The sequence below is a fragment of the Erpetoichthys calabaricus genome, chromosome 8 (assembly GCF_900747795.2).
Source record: "Erpetoichthys calabaricus chromosome 8, fErpCal1.3, whole genome shotgun sequence".
In the NCBI taxonomy this organism is placed as follows: Eukaryota; Metazoa; Chordata; class Cladistia; order Polypteriformes; family Polypteridae; genus Erpetoichthys; species Erpetoichthys calabaricus.
The window spans coordinates 58227630-58253089 of record NC_041401.2 but is presented as its reverse complement, the minus strand read 5'-3'; the positions used below and the strand labels follow the sequence as shown (position 1 = coordinate 58253089).

General features: G+C 37.8%; 1 protein-coding gene across 1 annotated transcript in view; it reads left to right on the top strand.

Annotated features, from left to right (window-relative positions):
- acmsd (aminocarboxymuconate semialdehyde decarboxylase) overlaps nucleotides 1-25180 on the top strand; it is a 48844-nt gene extending 23664 nt beyond the window's left edge. Inside the window, exons 5-10 of the mRNA XM_028806555.2 lie at nucleotides 9602-9838; nucleotides 10317-10410; nucleotides 11901-11996; nucleotides 20632-20804; nucleotides 21788-21886; nucleotides 23035-25180. Coding sequence (XP_028662388.2) covers nucleotides 9602-9838; nucleotides 10317-10410; nucleotides 11901-11996; nucleotides 20632-20804; nucleotides 21788-21886; nucleotides 23035-23097 — 762 coding nt within the window. The 3' untranslated portion in view covers nucleotides 23098-25180. The remainder of the gene's footprint in view (nucleotides 1-9601; nucleotides 9839-10316; nucleotides 10411-11900; nucleotides 11997-20631; nucleotides 20805-21787; nucleotides 21887-23034) is intronic.
- The last annotated feature ends 280 nt before the right edge of the window (nucleotides 25181-25460 follow it).

The following is a 25460-nucleotide window of genomic DNA, read 5'->3' as shown; positions in this document are numbered from 1 at the left end:
AATTATGTTTGTTATTTGTCCCATGTGTTTTGTAGTGATGACTGAGAAAAAATTTCAATCTTATGTTTTCATGGAAAACAGAGATAAAAAAAATTTATGATAGAATGGCAGTCTATGGTGACCAACACTGTACAACAGCAAAAAATATCAAAAACAAAATGTCACATTACTCATGTCGCATAATTCATACATTAGTGGAAAACACCAACATGATGAGATTCAGTCATTTTTAAAAGAATTCCAGCTGTGCATGATAGCTCAGCGCTCAGTCTTCCTTTGCAACAACCTTTTTCCCCAGGGTTGGAGCTTCTTCTCGAAAGACCAAATCACAATAAACATTTTGTGCCATGTGGTTGGTTTTGTTTTGATTTATTTCTATATTTACGTGAGAATTCGCACAAGCTAGTAAAATACATATCCATACCAGAAGGAAAATAGTTCCAGGAATATGCAATAAATTGTTATTTCCAGATCCCTTCTGTTGCAGTGTCAAACATTCACAGGAAACACGGAAGGCGTGGATCAATACTTGACAACTGCCTTAGATTGAAAAATAGACATATTTGGTAAGTTTTATAAGCTTTTCCCGTGTCTCATACCCTCCATTGTAAAGCACAAGTCAGGCAAGATATTTTTTTAAACTTATAGAAAGCACTTAACTTTACATGACAAATATATGAGGGCATGTTTGTGAAGAAATATGTGTTTGTGGATCACACGGGTCTTTTTGATATGCGCCTACTGATGTAGCTGGGTGTGAACTGACATGAACTTCTTTCTTTGCGAAGCCTTAAGTTGTCTTGCATCACCCTATCTGATAAGATGGGTGTTTCGGGACCGGGCTTCAATCTCCAATCTCCAGTCTCCAGACTGGGATGCTACCAGTGTGTCAATCACTCAATATAGCATGCAGTAAATCCCCTTCATAAGGATTTAATTAACTCACCAAAATTCTAGTAGAACACTGTTTACCTAAAGCATTAAGGGTCAACATAGTTTAAAAAAAAATGATTGAGGATATGACAGCATTATAGAAAAGAGGTTTCCTTGCACATGTTATGCATACAAATGCCACATCGACTCATTGTGCCACATGATCAGGGCTAGCCCCACCATTACAGATCATATGGAGGGTACTCAGGTGCATGTGTTAGCTATCAAATAGTTGGTGGGCACACTAATAAGCTTGGCCTAGAGCTTAAATTAACCTTCGCACCAGCACTGCAGGTGAGTGTGTTATTGAGGCTGTCATTATTTTTGCGGACTTTTACTGTGCACAACCTTGTGTTTAGCCACTTTTTTTCTTTTCGCTCCATTTTATCTTTCATGTTTTTTGTTTTTCTTGTTTTTCTTTTTTCTTTTCTTGCACAATATTCATTTCCAATACAACTTTGTACAATTAAAAGAGCACTGCTCTTAATTCGCTAGAAGCACACTTATTAAGGGCATGAGAGCTTTAAAGAAGAGTGGCTTCTTTACATATTGAGATTTGAACCCTGATCATAAACAACATTTAGCCAGTGCTTCACTAGAGAGTGTAGCTGAAGCATGGTGTTCTTCTTTTGTGGTCTTTTCATCATCTCTAAAAGGGCTTCATGATTACTCTCACAAACACCAGGGGCCTCATGTATAACAACGTGTCTATAATTCACCCTGGTGTACAGACAAAAACAGAAGTGTGTGTACGCACAAAAAAATTAAGATGCATAAAACTGTGTAAGCAAAGTTTCACGCACTTCCCCTTTGTAAATCCTAATCAACATGAATTTTAAAGAACATGCACGCACCTACAGCCCCACCCCAACTATACCCAGAGTTTCTCATATTTGAATATACAAATCAATTTAAATAGCCCCACCCATTCAGTGTTTTGTTAAAAGACCATAATAAAAGCATGTGTAAAAAGGAATTTAAAAAAAAGAAGTGGTCAGATGACAAAGTCGATCTGAAAAGGCAAGTGTCTGAGTGTCATATGGAAGCATATTAGAGCCACAGAGAAAAAAAAAATTAGGGACACGGTGAAGATAAAAAAAGGTCTATGTCGAGATTAAATTCAAAATGTTGACTTTGATCTCAAAATGTTGTCTTTAACCCTGTAGTTTATTTTGTCATTAAAGTAGAACGTCGTAAGCTTCATCTTAAAATCGCTGTTTAATTTGCTAGAGTTTCTCAAATCCCATCGTAACTAAAGTAGCACGCTAAATGCTTCAAATTCTAAGTGTTCCTCAACAAATTCTTTAGTTGCTACATGCTTGTTAAACGGGCTTCCTCTTATGCTGACAGGAGCGCAAAGGCAGTGATCGCCACAAAGAATACATTACATTCATGATATTGCAGCTCTCTGAACATTTTAAAACACTAAGATGTGTACTTGATATCATTTTCATGAAGAAATGCATGTATTAAATGTGTGGGGGCATGGTGACACAATGGTAGCAATGAGCTGGCGCCCCCTCCAGGGATTGTTCCTGCCTCCCTCAAGATGCCTGCTGTGATGCACACAACCCTGGATGTAATAATTTACTGTAACAGTACTGTGTCTATCAAATGTACCAACCCCCAATTCCTGACTGTTTTCTTTCTTCACGTAACCAATCGCCACACAATAAGCGTCCGTAATAAATGTAAAACCAGCCGTAAGTTTAAAACACAGATTCTTCAAAACATTTAAGGAACACTGGAAAAACATCGTTATGCATGTTTAATTATTCTATCCATCCATCCATCTAGGGTCGTGCCAATCCTAGCAAGCACACAGCACGAGGCAGGAACAATCCCTGGATGGGGTGCCAGCTCACTGCGAACACTGCAGCACTGTGCCCCCACATGTTTAATTATTAACAGTATTCATTATTTAAATCAAGTTAACAATTTATCTGTAAAATGTAATATACATACTTTAATACAGTTCATGATAAAAATGATATCAAGCATACATCCTAGTATTCTAACAGCACACAGCTCCAAGAGGATTGCTCTTGGAAATCTAAATCGACTGTTTACTGTTCTTCTTTACTGATGGAATCATTTCATGCTCTTGGATTTCTTTTTGGCCTATCTGAAAAACAATGGCAAAATATTTTTTTTTTCTCAGCATTAGTCGATTTCTCACTTTCCATATAGCATTTATAATAAACTTTATCCTTAGCCAGAGTTTATTTTTTTCTCTTTCCTTTTCAATTTTTCAAACCTTACCATATACAGTACTGTGCAAAGGTTTTAGGCAGGTGTGAAAAAATGCTGTAAACAAAGAATGCTTTCAAAAATGGAAGTGTTAATCATTTATTTTCATCAATCAACAAAATGCAGTGAATGAACAAAAGAGAAATCTAAATCAAATCAATATTTGGTGTGACCACCCTTTGCCTTCAAAACAGCATCAATTCTTCTAGGTATACTTGCACACAGTTTTTGTAGGAACTCGGCTGGTAGGTTGTTCCAAACATCTTGGAGAACTAACCACAGATCTTCTGTGGATGTAGGCTTCCTCACATCCTTCTCTCTTCATGTAATCCCAGACACACTCGATGATGTTGAGATCAGGGCTCTGTGGGGCCCATACCATCACTTCCAGGACTTCTTGTTCTTCTTTACGCTGAAGATAGTTCTTAATGACTTTGGCTATATGTTTGGGGTCGTTGTCCTGCTGCAGAATAAATTTGGGGCCAATCATACACCTCCCTGATGGTATTGCATGATGGATAAGTATCTGTCTGTATTTCTCAGCATTGAGAATACCACTAATCCTGACCAAATCATCATTTGCAGAAATGCAGCCCCAAACGTTCAAGGAACCTCCACCATGCTTCACTGTTGCCTGCAGACACTCATTATTGTACCGCTCTCCAGCCCTTCTACGAACAAACTGCCTTCTGCTACAGCCAAATATTTCAAATTTTGACTCATCAGTCCAGAGCACCTGCTGCCATTTTTCTGCACCCTAGTTCCTATGTTTTCATGCATACTTGAGTCGCTTGGACTTGTTTCCACGTTGGAGTTATGGCTTTTTGGCTGCAACTCTTCCATGAAGACCACTTCTGGCCAGACCTCTCCGGACAGTAGATGGGTGTACCTGGGTCCCACTGGTTTCTGCCAGTTCTGAGCTGATGGCACTGCTGGACATCTTCTGATTTCGAAGGGTAATAAGCTTGATGTGTCTTTCATCTGCTGCACTAAGTTTCCTTGGCCGACCACTGCGTCTACGATCCTCAACATTGCCCGCTTCTTTGTGCTTCTTCAAAAGAGCTTGAACAGCACATTTTGAGACCCCAGTCTGCTTTGAAATCTTTGTCTGGGAGAGACCTTGCTGATGCAGTATAACTACCTTGTGTCTTGTTGCTGTGCTCAATCTTGCCATGACATGAAACTGTCTTCCACAACCTCACCTTGGTAGCAGAGTTTGGCTGTTCCTCACCCAGTTTTAAGCCTCCTACACAGCTGTTTCTGTTCAAGTTAATGACTGTGTTTCAACCTACGTGTGACATTGATGATCATTAGCACATGTTTGGTATAATTGGTTGATCATACACCTGACTATAATCCTGCAAAATCCCTGACTTTGTGCAAGTGTACCTATAAGAATTGATGCTGGTTTGAAGGCAAAAGGTAGTAATATTGATTGATTGTTCGCTCACTTTGCATTTTGTAAATTGATAACAATAAACAATCATTATTTATATTTCTGAAAGCATTCTTTGTTTACAGCATTTTTTCACACCTGCCTACACAATAAACAATCATTATTTATATTTCTGAAAACATTCTTTGTTTACAGCATTTTTTCACACCTGCCTAAAACTTTTGCACAGTACTGTACTTGACCTGAAAATTGCTCCCGGAGCACAGCACAATGGCTGACCTGGCACTCTGACTCCCAAAGGTGATGCCAAAAGACAGTTTTCCCTCTGAGGGTTAATACAGTGTACCAGATAACAGAAAAAATATATATATACATACATATATACATATATATATATATACATATATATATATATATATATATATATATATATATATATATATATATATATATATATATATATATATATATATATATATATATATACTGTATATAAGATTTGGTTCATTTCCAATATGTCATGACATCTCCCAAGCCACACCCCTGTTTGTTGGGAAGTTTTTGGAGGCTGTCACTTTTCATCCTTTTTTTGCAGTAAAATCACCATTTTCAGATGCATGTTTTACTTTCAATAATGTTCTTATAGCTGGTAAGCCGTTGCCTCCTTTTCCTTTTTCTTTATTATGATTTTTCTACGTAATCTCTCATATAATTAGCCCCAAAAGAAATAAAACAGGAGTCTTTCAGTTTCTTTAAAGGCTGTAATTCTCGGTAAGGAGATTATTGCCAAATATAAATGATTTGATAAAATTATTGGTTTTATCAATAAAACATTGCCCTTATGGCTTACGACCTGTATATTCCACAATCCTGTTAACTGTGTAATATTTCTTTTCAGGGTCTCACAATCTTTTCTAATGCCAGTTTACTTCCAAAGTTAATGCCTAATATTTTAATTTTTTCTTTTTAAATAGGGGCTTAAATAGGGGCTCCAATGCTTTCTATTTCTCAATTTGCTTTCCTTTATACCATGGCTTAATGTCTATTTTTAGTAGGTGGTATCGACTAAGAATGTTCTCTTGGCCTTACTACCTTTCAACCTGAATTGATTTAATCTAACTATAAGATGCAAGTTATAAAACAAAATTCCCAAAAGCTCCTATCTCTCACCTTAAAAAAATATACATACTTGTTAGTTTATCTGAGCTTTAACACAGACGCTGTTATATATAAGTTGTTTTTAACATTAGCATATCATTCCCAGAATTCTTTACTCTGTTTGAATGCCTCCCAGAATTCAACACTACTCAAACACCTTGTTGTTCCTGTCAGTTTGTATCGCTGCTTGTTCAAAAGAGGAATAGATCTAAAGGCCCCCTTTTTAAAAGTAGTCTCAACCACAGGCAATAATGAACTCCAATAAATTAAACCCTTGTAAACTCTGTCTCATGTAGGAAATCAGCCTCTACTTGTTTTCATTCACTACCTTGGGGTTCTCCCTTGACAACATGATGCCCTATGTGTCCTTTAGTCCTGTGCCTGTATTTTGTTCTCTTAAACTTCTTCTAAACTCCACATAATTAAAATGAATGCTAGGTTTTTCCACTTTTATAAATAATCATAAAATAAAACACACACATTTAAATGTTATAGTCTGTGGCACCCGGCTAGGGTTCATGCCCAGCCGGGATGCCCAGGAAGACAGGAGGAGGGCTTGTGCCTCCTCCAGAACATGAGGGGGCAACCGCCCTGGTTCTATAGGGGGATACAGGTACAGAGCTTGGAAGCTCAACCCTGCAGGGGCCCGTGGTCACCGCCAGGGGGCGCCCCGATGCCTTGGGAGCCTTGGACCTCAGCACTTCCGCCACACCCGGAAGTGCTGGGGGGAAGAGGATTGGGGACATCCAGAGGACTTCCGGGTACACAGCCAGAGCTTCCGCCACACAGGGCTGTGTCAACAGAGGCTCCTCGGGAAGCACCTGGAGTCCATCCGGGGTGTATAAAAGGGGACGCCTCCCTCCATTCAATGGCAAGAGTCGGGTGGAAGAGGACGAAGCTTGGTGGAGAGGAGTGGAGGCGGACCAGAGACTGAGAAGGCATTGTGTTGTGTGGCCAGGACTTAAGGGGTGATTGGTGCTGCGGCATTGGGTTTTGTGCACCTTGAACTTGTAAATATTGTAAATAAACGTGTGTGTGGTGAAACCATCATGTCTACCTGTCGGTGTCCGAGCTGTTCCCCACAAGTCTTATTTAATAAACTGAATTTTTTTTTTATTCCGTTTAAATTGGTCTAAATACTGTTTTGCAGAATGACATGAATCCTTTGGACTATCTCAGTAATCAACAATTAATACAGACCCAGTGGTGACATAATGACCCTCATTGGTCTGGTATTGGGGCAATTGAGAAGAAGCACACACTGGACTTTTGCCCTCAGTCGCACTGGAAACTAGTGGCAGCTCCCTATTTCCATGCAACCAGTGGATTCCTGCAGACAGTTGGTGATGCACATGACCTCAGCAAGACTGTGGTGTCCAAATCTGTGCATGCAGTGACCACAATACTATTGTACCATTATTGTAACTACATATGATTTCCATAAGGAGGGGATGCCTTGAATGACACTAATGCCATTGCAGGCATACCTGGCATTGTAGGTATGGTGAATGGAATGACCATCCCTAGTTATACTTCCAGTCTCTAGAATCTCATCCATACCTGTTGAAAAGAGTTCTCGACACTAAATGTCCAGATGATAGGACTCTTTACAGATGTGACCAAGTGGCCTGGAAGTACAGTTGATGCCTGTATCTGGGTCAACTCAGGAGTAAGTGAGATTGCATGGGATGGTGCATTTGCAGGTGGTTGGTTACTGGTAGATGGTGGGTGTTCTATTCATGAATACCTGGAAACTCCACTGTTGAGTTCCCAAAACATGACTGAAGAAAGGCATAACACTGCATATCAAAAGCACACACACTAGTGTGCACTCTAGGCACATGAAAGATGCAATTCTGGTGCCTGTATGAGCCCTCATGAGGGGTGGGGCTCTATGATTTTCCCTTGAAGGCTGCTGTGCTGTTATTGTTATGTGGCTGATGCAGCTCAACATTGCAGTATATGCTGGTGTGCCACTTCTACAAGAGCAAGACGAAATTGAGGAGGCAGAAGAAGACTGCATTTAAGTGGTGGGAGGAAAGACAGAGGGACTTAATGTTTTAATATTTAAAATGCATAAAAAAAAATAATACACAAAGCATCTGAAAGTACAAAATGAGAAACAAAGGATAGGAAAAATATTTACATGACAAAAAACTATAAAGAAACCTGGTTGGTCAGATGCATGTGTGTCTGAAAGAAGAGAGCAGATAAACTATTGACACAGCCACAACATAGATTTGTTTAATGGATCAAGAACTTTATATGACACCACCATATTTAGTTAATTTCAATTTGAATGAACAACTCACCTTCTGTGGGTAATATATAGGAACTGAAATGGGGGTTCTGTTGAATAGTGCCTTTGCCAGTGCAGGCTATTTGGTCAATATGTCTCACTTTGACCTCATGAGCTGGATTGACTCCTGATAGTGCTTCTACCTCTGCGGTTTCACCTCTTCCTTCTTCATCAGGAGCTGTTCTCTCCCAAGCTGAAGCATCTCCTTCACCAAAGCATCAACTCCTGACTGCACTCAAATGAATAAAATTCAATGTTTGCAGGTGCAGCCCTGGTGAGATGGGCCTGGAGTAAGGAGAAGGATGCACTGGAGAGACAGGTTGGGCTGAAGCAGATGGAGATCCACTTGAACACACATCTGCACCTCCAGATATTACCTCAGTCACAATGTGCCCTTCTCTACTCAGGCCCTGCTCTTCCTCTAGGGTGTGGGGAAATGCCTGTCACTACTTTTGAATTTTTGTCTTCTCACCTCAGCACCCATTCTGGACCCAACACTGGAAGAGTCATGCCATTTATTTCTGACTCCTAGGGAAAGTAGGGTAATAACTGCAGTCCAATTAAATGTCATGAATAATAAAATAAATAAATACATAGGATACTAAAGAAAAGTCAGCAGGCCTACTGCATAATTAAAATCATTTACAGGTCAAAGTAGGCTTTGGGCTGAAAGCATAAACAGATGTTGCTGGTATCGGAGCTTCAATCCAACAACTCTGAAAGTTTTGATTTTAATTGAATCAGAATCTGAAGCAAGGGTACAGATAAACATACAGATTCTGGGGAAAAAACAAAACACAGTGTTAATGAAAGTGATAAACAGCAAAAAAAAGTGTAAAGAAGTTTAACGCAGAGAAGAGCGGCAACAAGCATCTGTCAGCATACGCTCTGCATCATCACAAATGATACACATACACAACTTGTCAGTTTGACCCACCAGCACTGTTTAGGTTGGAGCCTTTAACCATGCACAAGGATCACATGAATTGCTCAACACTTTGTAATATTACACATTCATAATTTTACCCAGTGCATGTTATTGCCAGCCCATCAGAGACAAAAGACTGACTTCTCATTTCAAATTCTCACGAGTGTTTTAAGTAGAAGTCTGCTTATCTTATTCCCTAATGTCTGGATTACCAAGTTATGATGTCATTCTTGTTTATGAAGCAGTCTGTAAATTGCATTTAAGACTCCTCAGTTCAGCAGAGATCAGACGTTCGCCAGTTTATGGGAGAACTCATATCATGCAGAATGCAACTCAGAGTGGAGAATATTCTATTAGTGGAACAACACTGTGTATTTGAGGTATTTAAAATTAACTTGTTAGTCATAATAAAACAATCGTTATGAGCAGAACTTTAAAAATCCATCCATCCATCCATTTTCAAAACCTCCAACTTAGGATTGTGAAAGCCAACTCTGTGCAAGACACTGTTTGAAAGCCTAAAAAATATAAAGTAGAATTAGCCTGGTGATAATATTTGACATGTTTACCAGAACAATATCTTTACTGAAGCACTTTGCATTTTCTTGAGGCAATTTCTTTCCTCCTCTTCTGCCAGGCAAAACCGCAAGACACACTGGACCTGTGTCACTTTTTAAATGATGATCTGTATGCCACAGTGAAGAAACATCCAAAAAGATTTGTGGCATTAGGAACTTTACCAATGCAAGCACCAGAATTGGCAGTGCAGGAAATGAAACGTTGTGTAAAAGAACTTGGGTTCCCTGGAGTTCAGATTGGTTCTCATATCAACAATTGGGATCTGAATGCCCCTGAACTCTATCCAGTTTTTGCTGTAAGCATGTAATTGTTTTTGTGATTGTCATATGATTCTTATAAGTTTCAGATATATTTGAACCATGTTAACAGCTAAGAGTTGTTTAATAAAACTGGTAATTTCTTCTTTTTTTATGAAAAATATTTTTTTTATTGTTTAATTTTATAATTACACATTCAGATATATATTTGTTTTTAGATGGCATTGTGGCATATGGTTAATACAGTATGTTTGTGTTAGATTCATTGGCAATTCCAAATTGGGGTGTGTGAGTGACTATGAATTGAAGTAATTATTTTTGATTTACAGTGATATTGAGCAGTATTTATTATGAAAAGTTTTTGCCTGATTAATTTTTAAATTTTTAATTAATTATATAACATTTTTCAGAAGATACATATTGAAAGTGAAGAAGTACACAATGGATCAACAAATAGAAATATACAGTTCTGTAAATAAATCACTAGACTTTTTTGTTTTGTTATAATACATTTAGGCAGCAGAAGAACTAGATTGTGCATTATTTGTTCATCCATGGGACATGCAGACTGAAGGACGAATGTCTAAATATTGGCTTCCCTGGTTAGTGGGTAAGTTCATTTTGAAATATCTACCCAATTTACATCTATTTATTTATCAGTTGATTGATTGGCTGTATTATTTGACCTGTGGGTCTGTATCCTTGCTTTTAATGTTTCTGCTGCTGTATGCATCTGAATTTCCACATGAGATTAGTAAAGTTTATCTAATCTAATTTGATCTAATCCAAGAATGTTTGTACTCATAAATAGCACCTTCGGTATATTTTAAATGCGCTTCAGGTTTAATTCAACAATAAAAACAGTACAGTATATTAAAAAATTGATAAATTGCACCATATAGTCTAACATACAGAGCAATGTGGAGGAGCCAGTAGCCACAGTTTATATTCTCATTGTACTCTTTGTTGTATTCTTTCTATGTCAATTTTTTTGCTAAAATTGCCTTGAATAATTAAATCTGCTAACTACAGAATAATAATAATATACAAAACAACAACAATAAAAATGATAATTCCACTCTACATTCTACATTTTGTGTGTGCTTTAGTATACAAAGATTCACTCCATTCATTTTCAAAATTACAGATTCAGGGTTACAATACACATGTACATACCACTAATAAATGATTGCATAACTTCAAAACAGAATAGACCTACCAATCCTGTAATTCTACATTTTAAGGTGTAAAAAAATTTGGGTTAGGGTTACTTTACTCATAAGGGTTGACAACAGTTCCTTGGTAAATTGTTTATCAACCCTATACTAATGAAAAAAGGCTGTCTCAGTCACATTCTACAGTCATGCTCATGAACAAGATAATAACACAGATACTTTATTCAATGTTTGTTTCTAAAGTTGGGGTGGTGCAATGGTGTAGTGTTTACTACAGGCGCCTCACAGATCCTGATCCCTGTGGGTCTAGAAACTACATTTTCTTTCCAAATACATGTGAGTTTTCTCCAGGCACTCCAGTTTTCTTCCCATATCCCTAAGATCTTTGTGTTAAGTTAAAGGACAGTTTTAAATGGGCCCCAAGGAGTTCATGCATAGGAAAGATATAGTTAATGAAAATTTCTGTAGTTAAAATGACACTTCATCAATCAATTCATAATTAATCAGTTGGAAATATGATTAATTTCAGTTCTTTTTTTGCATATCATTCATGCCATTTATAAGTACTGTATACATTTACAAATATAATGAAATTAAAATAAAATACTAAATACTGCTCAAAACATTTATACAGAAATGCTACACATTACAGTAAATAGTTTTGGCACTTTGGTTAACACATTATTAGTGTACTTCCTGTACAATTTATGTAAACGTAGCATTTTTTGTTTTCAAACTAAACCCGTTTTCATTTTACCATTAGGCTTCTTCTCAAGTACTAATTCATCCTTGCCAGATCCCAATGTTTAGCTGGACTCAAAACTTTTACATACACAAAATCTAAAATTTTATTGAGCAAGATAACATTAAATCAACTGTATATAATATTTGACTCATTTGAATCAGTTATGCTTTGCTTCCTCAGGGATGCCAACAGAGACCACCATGGCCATTTGCTCAATGATTTTTGGCGGCATCTTTGAAAAATTCCCTAAACTGAAAGTATGTTTTGCACACGGAGGTAGGATGCCTTCTTTCTATTTCTAATAATATACCAGTCATGAATTTCTCTTAATTAATACATTTATTCTCAATTGTAATATATACTGTGTGACCTGGACATCCCAGACACAATTGCCTATACACTAAAACCAGGTTTAAAAAAAAAACTTTATTTAAGGAAGTACCTTCAAAACAGGCTTAATTTCCAACACTTCACCAGTACTAGGGTGTTGTACCGTGTTAGCCATTATGAATGTAGAGAAAAGCCAAGCAAAATGACACCTTTTATTGACTAACTAAAAAGATTACAATATGCAAGCTTTCGAGGCAATTCAGAGCCCTTCTTCAGGCAAGATGTAATGTAAAAGATCTTGCCTGAAGAAGGGCTCTGAATTGCCTCGAAAGCTTGCATATTGTAATCTTTTTAGTTAGCCAATAAAAGGTGTCGTTTTGCTTGGCTTTTCTCTACAAGACTTCACCACAAATACAATTTATTTATTTATTTCCTCTCACCAAACTCTCACTCCTCTTCCTATCCTAAAAGTTGGTTTACTCAATCTGCCTTTTCTCTTTTGTAGCAGAATACATTATACCAGTGTATAGAAACTAGAGAATGAAAGAAAAGAAAAGAAATATTTTTTTCTAAAGAAACTGCTGAAAAGGTATTTCTGGTAAAATACGAGAGTTTCCATCCAAGGAGTTTTTGCGAAAAAATATTTAGCGCTTCAAATTTTTTTACCGATATAGCTGATGGAAATGCTAATTATCGATAAAATGTTGTACATGTCGACATAATATTTTTCCGTTTAACTTTAGCGCATAAATTCTATATCGATACTTCAGATGTCGCAAAAACTACATTGGAAACAGTTTTTGTCGGAAAAAAGGGCTTTAACGCAAATAAATGTGTCACATTTTCATCACGTGCAATCAAAACGAGAATGGCGGAGCGGTTCGCATGGTCTGATGAAGAGAGTTTTTTTTTTGATTAAACGTCGTTATTTTGTATTAATTCAAATTTCAGTTTTAATTAAAAACCTTAAGGGAAGCAGGTTAATTCAGTTGTTATCGCACTGTAAAGGGATGTTGAAAGGTAGGCTCACCTGTACAGATCCGATGCTGCAAACACAGCTGCATCATGGGCACTTCCAGGAGTGCCAACGCAAATGTCTCGTATCATGCACCTGTCATCAACAAGGGCCTGGAGAACAATAGATGGCCACCCTTTGCGATTAATGTAATCGCGGTAGCCTTCCGTCGGGGGAAGAATAGGCACATGCGTGCCATCCAGCGCACCGTAAATCTGTGGCACAAGATGCACCAAGGAATTGCGGTATGCAATTTCATTGGCCTCCGCTACAGTCGGAAGTCTGATATAACGCCGCATTAATTTTTCTTTAATAGCGGTGCACACAGCATATACACATCGATGGACGGTAGTTTTACTAACCCCGAATGTTTCTCCAACTACTCTATACTCGGCGCAGGTTGCCAGCTTGTAAAGGGCGATGGCAATCCGCTTTTGGGTTGGAACCGGTGGTCGGTGGCAACCTGTGATGGGCGCAACATCAGGACTGATGAATCCACACAACATCTCAAACGTCGGCCGTGTCATTATAAAATGTTGCAGCCAGAGATTTTCTGTTAAGTGTCTCTCCACCACCTCCTCCCAGAAGGTCTTATTCCGTCGTCTCTCCCATACCCGTGGGTTTCGTCGCACTGGGGTACTTTCTTCGAGCTCTAGGGCTATCAGACAAGCAACTGCTTCATTCTGCTGTCGTCTTCGGATATTATGTACAATTCCAATTATTTGTGAAACTGAAATAACAGTAAGCTGGTCTGAATAATCTCCCCCATTTCTTTGTTTCTTTGTTTAGTAGAGGGGGTGTAACGTGGAAAACAAAAGGTAGATTATTTGCGACATACACAAAATTATGTATGGAAAACGGCTCAAGGGCAGATTTTTTTCGCGATACAACAAAAGTTATGCGACAGTTCGTTTTGGGGGGGATGACGTCATCACGCACACCATTTTATCGATAAAAAGCCAGTTGGATGGAAACAGGCTGGAGACAGCAAATTTCGCACATTTTTTTTACGTATATTCTGTTTGTCGATAACAAAACGTCGCAAAAAACTGGATGGAAACTTAAACACAGGACTAGTATCTGTGTAGTTGTGGTCTGAGGTGTGAGGACTGTGATGCTCCCTAGTGCCCACAACTGTTATTTTTTTTATTAACTCCAAAACAGTATATTAGTTTAAAACAAATATAATCTATTGCCAAAGGAGTAGGATATGTTAAAAAAACATGTCTCTGAAGTAGACACAATGTGAACATTAGGATCTGAAGAAGTCAAAACTGACCATATTATATAACTAGACATATTTGGGAACCTGGCCAGGTAAGGCTAGTGGAGGCTCATTTTTTAGGACTTTGACATATTCCTTTTTCTCATAAATGGTCTATAGATCTCTAGGGGTCTTTATTGTGAACCTAGAAGGAAACTCCCAGCAGATTTTTATTACAGTTGACCATTACAGTTGACCACTTAATCAAAACTAAGCTTTTTGATGTGCTCCTTATAGGGACTGTACTCATTGTATTTAAATAGGAGGCTGCACACAATATGAAAGGGATATGGTATTTATGGAGCTCTTCCTTTTTTCTTTTACTCTAATTCTTTTTTTCTTTGTTTCCTATTAATACATGTTATTATCTCTCAAAGTAATTGGAATTATAGGTTTTATACAGTCATATGAAAAAGTTTGGGAACCCCTTTCAACCTGCATAATAATTTACTCTACATTCAACAAAAAAGATAACAGTGGTATGTTTTTCATTTCCTAGGAACATCTGAGTACTGGGGTGTTTTCTGAACAAAGATTTTTAGTGAAGCAGTATTTAGTTGTATGAAATTAAATCAAATGTGAAAAACTGGCTGTGCAAAAATTTGGGTACCCTTGTAATTTTGCTGATTGGAATGCGTGTAACTGCTTAATACTGATTACTTGCAACACCAAATTGGTTGGATTAGCTCGTTAAGCCTTGAACTTCATAGACAGGTGTATCCAATCATGAGAAAAGGTATTTAAGGTGGTAAATAATAATAATAATACATTTTATATATATAGCGCCTTTCCCATGCTCAAGGCAATTTACAGAGTTTAAGAAAGAATGGCAGGGTATACAATACGTAGCATTGTACTAAACCAGATAAATAAATAAAGAAGAGTAAGATAGTAAAGTCAGAGAAAAGCCTAACAGACAACATAATTGATGGTCTAGCACACACACACAGGTTACATGAGCAACTTGACATAGAGGTAAACTGAAAGAAGGGTAATAAACTCAGGTAGAGCTAAAGCCTTCCTGAATAGATTTTTTGAGTTGTTTTTTAAAAGAATTAATCAAGTCAGCTAATTAATCTGATCTAATTCATTTCGGTAGGTCATTCCAGAGTCTGGGCGCTATACAGCTGAAGCCCCTGTCACCCATGGAGTGCAGATTAGTGTGGGGCACAACAAGGTTGCCAGAATTAGAGGACCTTAGTGGGCAGACAGTCACATAGTAATGGAGAAGGTCACTAATGTAGTTTGGCGCAAAGTCGTTTAAGGCTTTGTAGGTTTTTAGTAGAATTTTATATTCAATTCTGTAGGACACGGGGAGCCAGTGAAGGCGAAGCAGGATGGGTGTTATGTGCTCGCTGCTGCTGGTCTTTGTAAGGACTCTTGCAGCCGAGTTTTGAATAAGCTGGAGCTGTGATATAAGATTAGAAGGGGCACCTGCCAGTAGGGAATTACAATAATCGATACGGGACGGGATAAAAGCATGGACAAGTTTCTCAGGGTTAGAAAAGGAGAGGAAGGAGTGAACACATGATATGTTATGGAGGTGAAAGTAAGAATGTTTCTTAATGTGATTTATGTGGGTGGAATAAGAAAGGTAGGAATCAAAAATGACACCAAGATTCTTTGCAGTAGAGGCAGGTCTGATGAGATCACCGCCAAGATTGACTGGGAAGGAACTCATTTTATTAAGTTGCACATTAGTCCCAATTTGCAGGAGTTCAGTTTTATTGCAATTTAATTTTAAAGAGTTCTGCTCATCCAGGTTTCAATTTCACTGAGGCAAGCTGTGAGCTGAGAAAGATCTGATGAAGTTCCACTTTTAACATTGAAATAGAGTTGAGTGTCATCTGTATAAAAATGATAACCCAGTCCAAAGCTATGAATAATATGGCCAAGAGGAAGCATATAAATACAGAAGAGAAGAGGGCCGAGGACAGAGACCTGTGGAACTCCTTGTATGACTGGCGCTGTGCTGGACCTGCTGTTGCCAAGACTAACAAACTCTTGCCTATCAGTCAGATAGGACTTGAACCACTGGAGGTCAATGCCAGAGATACCCAGCATGTTCTCCATTCTCCAACGCTGCACTGAGGTCTAACAGAATTAATATGCTGGTTTGTCCAGAGTCTGCTGCCATAATCAAATCATTGGCTACCAGTAGCAGAGCAGTTTCACAGCCCTGGGCTATCGTGGCCACTTTCTATTATTCTGCCATAATGGGTGTTCTTGGCAGCAGTTAGTGCTTCTCTGTAAGCTCTTTGGTGGTCAGAGAAAGCCTTGATGTGTACAGTGAGGCCAGTCAGACCATTTGCTCTGGACAAACTGTTTAATATAAAGGAGTTTGTCCCAAGAGTATTTTAGCATGATCTGATAGCAGTGGAGAAGCAGCGCAGCTCAGTGGAGCTGGTGAGACGGGCGGGGTGTGGTGGCACAGATGAGCAACGATAGCAATGCAGCAGAAAGCATAGCAGGAGGAGGTAGCAGGGTTTGGAGGTTCCAACATACAGACACAAACAAGTAACGCTGGGTATTACAGGCATGATCACCCCAGAGCCACAAGCCAGGTGGGTGTGAACATCAGATCAGTTCTTAGTCATAAAGCAAAATAAAATGAATTGAGAGCAGACCAGCATAGCAACTATAATCAAGGAGACAGATCATCCCAGGCTCCTAGATCGCCAAGGTACAAAGAAATGTTTGTAGGTCTCGTACTGTGATCCACAGATTCCGTTGTTCCCAGTCAAGGTAAAGTCCATAAAGTCCGTAAAAATTAATCCAAATCCATACAATTTGAGTCGGCTGCACCCACGAACTATACGTATAATAAAGAAAATAAAACAAGAGTAAAAAAGTGCAAGATTAAGGCAAATTTTATGAAAAGTGTTGTTAACAGGGAGGAGCGGCAACAGCATGCATGCGCCAGTGTCCCCTCCTCTGTCTGTAATTGCAAGTTGTGCTTCCCTTTGATTCTCCTCTGAAGAATGACAGCATGGGATCCTCAAAGCAACTCTCAAAAGATCTGAAAACAAAGATTGTTCAGTATCATGGTTTAGGGGAAGGCTACAAAAAGCTATCTCAGAGGTTTAAACTGTCAGTTTCAACTGTAAGGAATGGAATCAGGAAATGGAAGGCCACAAGCACAGTTGCTGTTAAACCAGGTCTGGCAGGCCAAGAAAAATACAGGAGCGGCATATGCGCAGGATTGTGAGAATGGTTACAGACAACCCACAGATCACCTCCAAAAACCTGCAAGAACATCTTGCTGCAGATGGTGTATCTGTACATTGTTCTACAATTCAGCGCAATTTTGCACAAAGAACATCTGTAGCAGGGTGATGAGAAAGAAGCCCTTTCTGCACTCACGCCATAAACAGTCGCTTGTTGTATGCAAATGGTCATTTAGACAAGCCAGATTCATTTTGGAACAAAGTGCTTTGGACTAATGAGACAAAAAATTGAGTTATTTGGTTATAACAAACAGCGCTTTGCATGAAGGGAGAAGAATACCGCATTCCATGAAAAACACCTGCTACCTACTGTCAAATTTGGTGGAGGTTCCATCATGCTGTGGGGCTGTGTGGCTAGTTCAGGGACTGGGGCCCTTGTTAAAGTCGAGGGTAGGATGAATTCAACCCAGTATCAATATATTCTTCAGGATAATGTTCAAGCATTAGTCACAAAGTTGAAGTTACGCAGGGGTTGAATATTCCATCAAGACAATGACCCAAAACACAGTTCGAAATCTACAAAGGCATTCATGCAGAGGGAGAAATACAATGTTCTGGAATGGCTGTCAAAGTCCCCTGACTTAAATATCATCGGAAATCTATGGGATGACGTGAAGCAGGATGTCCATGCTCAGAACCAATCAAATTTAATTGAAATGGAGAAATTTTGTATGGAAGAATGGTCAAAAATACCTCCATCCAGAATCCAGACACTCATCAAAGGCTATAGGAGGCATCTAGAGGCTGTTATATTTGCAAAAGGAGGCTCAAGTAAGTATAGATGTACAACCCCAGTTCCAATGAAGTTGGGATGTTGTGTAAAACGTAAATAAAAACAGAATACAATGATTTGCAAATCCTTTTCAACCTATATTCAATTGAATACACTACAAAGACAAGATATCGAATGTTCAAACTGATAAACTTTATTGTTGTTTTGCAATCTTCACTCATTTTGAATTTGATGCCTGCAACACGTTCCAAAAATGCTGGGACAGGAGCATGTTTACCACTGTGTTATATCACCTTTCCTTTTAACAACACTCAATAAGCGTTTGGGAACTGAGGACACTAATTGTTGAAGCTTTGTAGGTGGAATTCTTTCCCATTCTTGCTTGATGTACAACTTCAGTTGCTCAACAGTCCGGGGTCTCCGTTATCGTATTTTGCGCTTCATAATGCGTTTTCAATGGGAGACTGGTTTTACCTTTAACTTGTAGATGTAGCAACGAACTGTGTTAACTGACAATGGTTTTCTGAAGAGTTCCTGAGCCCACGTGGTAATATCCCATACAGAATGATGTTGGTTTTTAATGCAGTGCTGCCTGAGAGATCGAAGGTTGCGGGCATCCAGTGTTGGTATTCGGCCTTGCCGCTTACATGCAGAGATTTCTCCAGATTCTCTGAATTTTTTGATGATATTATGGATAGTAGATGATGAAATCCCTAGATACCTTGCAATTGTACGTTGAGAAACATTGCTGTTAAACTGCTGGACTATTTGCCCACGCAGTTGTTCACAAAGTGGTGAACCTCGCCCCATTCTTGCTTGTGAACGACTGAGCCTTTTGGGGATGCTCCTTTTATACCCAATCATGACAAACACCTGTTTCCAATTAACCTGTTCACCTGTGGAATTTTCAAAACACGTTTTTTTGAACATTCCTCAACTTTCCCAGTGTTTTGCTGCCCCTGTCCCAGCTTTTTTGGAACGTGTTGCAGGCATCAAATTCAAAATGAGTGAAGATTTGCAAAACAACAATAAAGTTTATCAGTTTGAACATTCGATATCTTGGCTTCGTAGTGTATTCAATTGAATATAGGTTGAAAAGGATTTGCAAATCATTGTATTCTGTTTTTATTTACCTTTTTATACAACGTCCTAACTTCATTGGAATTGGGGTTGTAATATCTCTGTTGGGGTGCCCAAATTTATGCATTTATGTCTAATTTTGTTATGATGCGTATTGCATATTTTCTGTTAATCCAATAAACTTAATGTCACTACTGAAATACTACTGTTTCCATAAGGCATGCCATATATTAAAAGGAAATACTTTGAAAGCTCAGCCAATGATAAACAAAAATCCAAAGAATTAAGAGGGGTTCCCAAACTTTTTCATATGACGGTACATGCTAATTAATGCATTCTGAAATGGATAATTCAGTAAAGAAATTATGACAATTTCAGTTGAATGCAAAACCTTTGAAAATAATTCCAACTTTTGTTGTGATGCCTCCACTTTAAGACAAACCAAATGCCATCAGAGACATAAATAATAAAAAAAAATAGGAAGGTCCAATTGAAACAATTATTACAATTAATTAAGCAGCGTAGAGGAAGCAGACCCAAAAGTTGTGAGAAATGGTTTTTGGGATTTTGCTATCCTATGATAATAAACTTGCAACTTTAAAGTGAATACCTCATATGTGTCAATGGGGTTAGTACAAATGGCAGATGAACAAAATGTTAAAAAGACAAATAAGGGTCCTAGCACTTTGTGTGTAATAGGAGTGGACAATAAACTAATGATTAAATGACTAAATGATTTTTTTCTTTCAGTATGGATTTTGAAAAATGTTTTGCAAACACATTTAAATATAAAACATATCATTTCACAAAAAAATGTCAATCTGTGAGTGAAAAAAAAGAAAAACAATCCTGACTATATGTTATAGTATATACCCCTTAATAAAGAAGACTGTGTTAAACTACTGATGACAAAACAGCATATATCTGACCTGACCATATAGCCACCACTTTATGGGTGTGTTTACCAAAGGTAGGATCTGAGAAAACAACAGGGAATCCGAAAGATACTAAATGATCTGACTAAATACAAATGATAAACCCTGGTTATCACCTGCCATCACAAGATTAATCCAAAATTATTTCAACATTATGACACACTATAGATAGTTTACTAAAACTGCATTATACTCAACTACACATCGTTATTCAATTTGCACTCAGTTCAGTTGATTAAAATGTGCATATATAAATAACTAATTTGGGAATTGTGGACTTTTGCATGACCCCTTCACACTGGATTTTTTGTGTTATGTAACATCTAGGAGGATCCTTTCCATATACAGTTGGACGCATTGAGCATGGTTTTAACGTGCGACCAGATTTGTGTGCAGTGGATAACAATGTGAATCCAAGAAAATACATTGGATCTTTTTACACTGACTCTCTTGTTCATGACTCACTGGCTTTAAGACATCTTGTGGAAGTTATCGGTGAGGTGAGATCATAATGAATCCGTAAAAACTTTCTGCAAGGTGAATTTATAGATGTAAAATGGCTTAGGTACGTATTGTTGGTATAAAAATAAAATAAATATAAACCTATGTACATATGAAGACCTAAGGATTACTCGTCTTTTAGTATACAGTATGAGACATACTCCATTAGACCTTACCAATTCCTTTTTGATAATTAACTGTTTGTTTTGCATGATGCATTGGAATCCTATCCAAAATTGGTCCCTGCCTTGTGCCCAGATCTGCTTGAACAGGCTTTGGCTTCTTGCAGTCTTGAACTGAATAGGCAGATTGAAAATGATCTTGATGGATTGATGCTAGATATTGAATTATCTTGTAATAGAATTTATTTTGCACTACTGACATTTTGTAATGCTCAGTATCAAAGACTGATTGATTTACTAATGTGTGGAACTGACCATATCTACCTATGAGTTTCAGTTCCTTGGCATACTGTAAACAGTATTCACCCAAACTCAATGATATTAGATTTTGGATAGAGAAGTTAATACAGTTTAGATTAATCAGGTTCATAAAGAAATGGCAACTGAAGGCAGCAATTTGGGGTTAACACTTCAGCTATTTACAAATACTGCAATTATGACTGCACAAATGTAAAAAGATTGAGAACATTTTGACATTTAATTAGAATCCAGTTGAATTTATAGTGTGTTAGTATAAAATCTGTTGAGTCATCATAAAGTGAGTTTTAAAATATTCACCCCAAGTGTATGTGAACTTCTTATTTCCAACTGTACATGCAGACCCAATATCATACTGGGGAAATGGTTTATAATTTTGGTGTAGGAGGTCCAGTACTACATGCTATTATATTTCAAAAGGCTGCTGCCCAATTAATGACCCAGTCCTGGCTGACATAGTAAAAACAGTAAAAGGTACTCTCAACATCTGATTTATATCATAATGTTGCACATATCATTCATGGTTTATTTTTAATTTTCAGGACAATGTACTATTAGGAACAGATTACCCATTTCCATTAGGAGAACATGAGCCAGGGCTGCTGATAGAATCAATGGAGGAATATGACAATGTTCTGAAGGTATCCAATGACAAATAAATTAAGTGAAAGGAAATTAGAACTAGGGTATTGTACCATGTTAGCTACTATGGATGCAATAAGAAGTCAAGCAAAATGACACCTTTTATTGGCTAAATAAAAAAGATTACAATATGCAACGGGGCCCGAAAGCTTGCATATTGTAATCTTTTCAGTTACCCAATAAAAGGTGACATTTTGCTTGACCTCAGTGAAAGGAAATTGTGATTTTGTTGCCACATTAAATATTGGACTTAATTAATTTAGCTATGTGTCAATATGATTCTAAAATGTATTTTTAAACTTTTATTCAAATTATATGTTTTCTTTAATGAAGAAATGCAGAAAGAAGGCAAAGTTCCAGGAGCTTGGGTCCAATTCCCAAACTGATCAACATCTGTGCATAACCTGAACATTCTGTCTTTATTCAGAACAGAATCTGTGTATGCATCTAAATATGTGTGCATGGTTAATTGGTGACAACCAGAATGAATACATTTTGTTGTGGTCATTAATGGGAGATAATGGGCTGGCAACCCATCTAAGATTAGTTCCTGCCTCTTCAATACCATGTAAAGGCAGCCTTAATAATATTTGTTTGACTGGAAAATGACTAAAAGCTTTATGTGGTTCTGTTTGCTCCTAAACTATACAAGTCTTCAAAATGTCCTTTGTGACCTGTTATCCTCATCATTATGATGCTCAGATGAGCAGTAACATAGCTGCAAATACTTCTTCTTTGGCCAGCAGATCCAGGCATTTCTCAGGTATTTGTTTTAATTAGCATAGCATCCAAGGACAAGCACATTCATTATGTGATTAGCCCTCACTTTCAAACTGTAGCAATCAACATACCAACAGTAGAATTTAATGTGTAAGATGTTCTTGGGAATTGGATGAAACAAGTTTGAGAATGTCATCACAAAAAAATAAACATTAGTTCCTAAGGAGTGATAGATAGATAGATAGATAGATAGATAGATAGATAGATAGATAGATAGATAGATAGATAGATAGATAGATAGATAGATAGATAGATAGATAGATAGTGATGGGATACAATGTGTTGTTCTGTGATTGAAGAAAATATTACATTTTTGCACAAGCAAAATATTCACTAATTTGTGTTTTTTCCATGTCCTTGTTTACAGAATAAGCTGTTAGCCACAAATGCTCTTGGGTTCTTGGGTTTGGACAGAAGACAATTTGAATAAAGGAGAAAACTTGCTTACTGCTCCATGTAAAGACAGTGAAACTTCAGCACTTTCAACGTCAAAGAAAAAAGGCACATATTGAAAAAGATATCATTATACTCTACTAATACAGTCAAAGTAAAAAGTATGTGAACCCTTTGGAATTATCTGGTTTACTGCATGAATTGGTCATAAAAAATGATCTGATCTTCATCTAAGTCACACTTACTGATATACACAATGAGCTTAAGCCAATGACACATAAAAAATTCTACTCTTTCATGTCTTTATTTTACAAACGCATTCAACGTTCACAGTGGTAGGTAGTGGAAAAAGTAAGTGAACCTTGGGATTTAATAAGTGGTTGACCCTCCTTTGGCAGCAATGACCTCAACCAGGTGCTCCCTGTAACTGCAAATCAGACCTGCACATAGTGTGGGGGGAATTTTAGCCCATTCTTCCTTGCAGAACTGCCTTAACTCTTCGATATTCCTTGGTTGTCTTCTGTGTATGGCTCTCTTCAAGTCATTCCACGGCATCTCAATAGGATTGAGATCTGGGCTCTGACTGGCCCACTCCAAAAGGCAGAGTTTATTCTTCTGAAGCCATTGTGCTGTGGATTTGCTGCAATGTTTGGAGTCATTGTCCTGTTGCATCACCCAGCCTCTTCTGAGCTTAAGTTGGCAAACAGACACCCTCACATTATCCTGGAGAATTTGTTGATAAAGTTGTGAATTAATTTTCCCCTCAATGATGGCAAGCTGTCCAGGCCCTGATGCAGCAAAGCAGGCCCAAATCATGATGTTCCCTCTACCTTACTTTACTGTAGGGATGATGTTTTGATGTTGATATGCAGTGCCCTTTTTACACCAAATGTAGTTCTGCTTGTTCGTCCCAAATAGTTCAATTTTGGTTCATCACTCCACAAGCCATTTTCCCAGTACCGTTGTGGACTGTCTAAGTGCTCTTTTGCAACCTTCAGGCGTTCAGCAATGCTTTTTTTTTTGATAGCAGTGTCTTCCTTCTTGGTGTCTTGGACTCCTTTCTTGTTCAATGTTCTGCGTATAGTTGACTCATGAACAGAGATGTTAGCCAGTTCTAATGACTTCTTCAGGTCCTTTGCTGTCACTCTAGGGTTCTTCTTTACCTCATTGCTGACTTTGCATTGTGCTTTTGGGGTCAACTTGGCAGGGCACCAACTTCTAGGCAGGGTAGCCACAATACCAAATTGTCTCCATTTATAGACAACTTGCCTGACAGTAGACTGATAAATATCTAAAATCTTTGAGATGACTTTGTTGCCCTTTCCAGCCTTATGTAGATGAACAATTCTTGATTGTAGCTCTTCAGACAACTCTTTTGTGCGAGGTATGATTCCCATCTGGATATGCTTCTTATGAAAAGCTCAAACTCAAACTTTATAGTGCTTTTTATCAATCAAAGTAATTCTAAGCCACACCTCTGAACGTTTCATTAAATGGACTCCAGGTGTGTTAAATTCTGACTGCAATGAGCTTTTTAAAAAGTCATTAGCTTAGGGTTCACTTACTTTTTCCAACCTTCAGTTTCACAGTTTGAATGCTTTATTCAATATGGTCAAAAATTCTCTGAAAATCTGTGTATCTTTAGTTATAGGAGACTGTGTTTGTTCATAATTGTGACTGACATGAAGATACGACCATGTTTTATATGGGAATTAGACATAAATATAGATAATTCCGAGGGGTTCACATACTTTTTACTTTACTATACATGTTGTGATTCCAAACATATTTATAATTAGTTTCAGTATGAGAAACTGCTGTGTATGTCTTTTATGTACAGTATGTTCCTTTTACCTCTAATTGTTGTGCTTGATAATGACTGAAAATGCCTAATTAGAGGCCGACATTTTCCAGGATGTCATAATGAAGAACACAGTATAGTTTCCTAATGAAACTCTGTTAGATAATGCGGATACTTTATTAATTGACAGTAGTTTGTTTACTAGAACAGTATATATAATTATACTTCTGTTTACAGTTTTACAATGTGTTCAAGTTATAAAGAAACACTGGTTATAAGAACAATAAATCTTCAAATTAATGAATTTCACAGTTCAAAATGTACGTAATGAATCTATATCTATATATACCGAAGATGGCTTCCTCAGACGAACCTTAGTGTTTCCTATTCTACTTTGAACATATGGCAGCATTGATGCTCTGGGACAAGGGAGCCTGGATAGCTATTTTGGCCCCGTTTTAAACCGGAGAAGCCCTCCAAGGCATATGGAATCTCCCTCCCAAAAGGCTCAATGATTATGACTACCTGAAGCAACAGGTCCTCCTCTGCACGTCTGTGAGCCCAGTGGTCAAGGGGTGCCAATTTCGGCTGTAGCATAT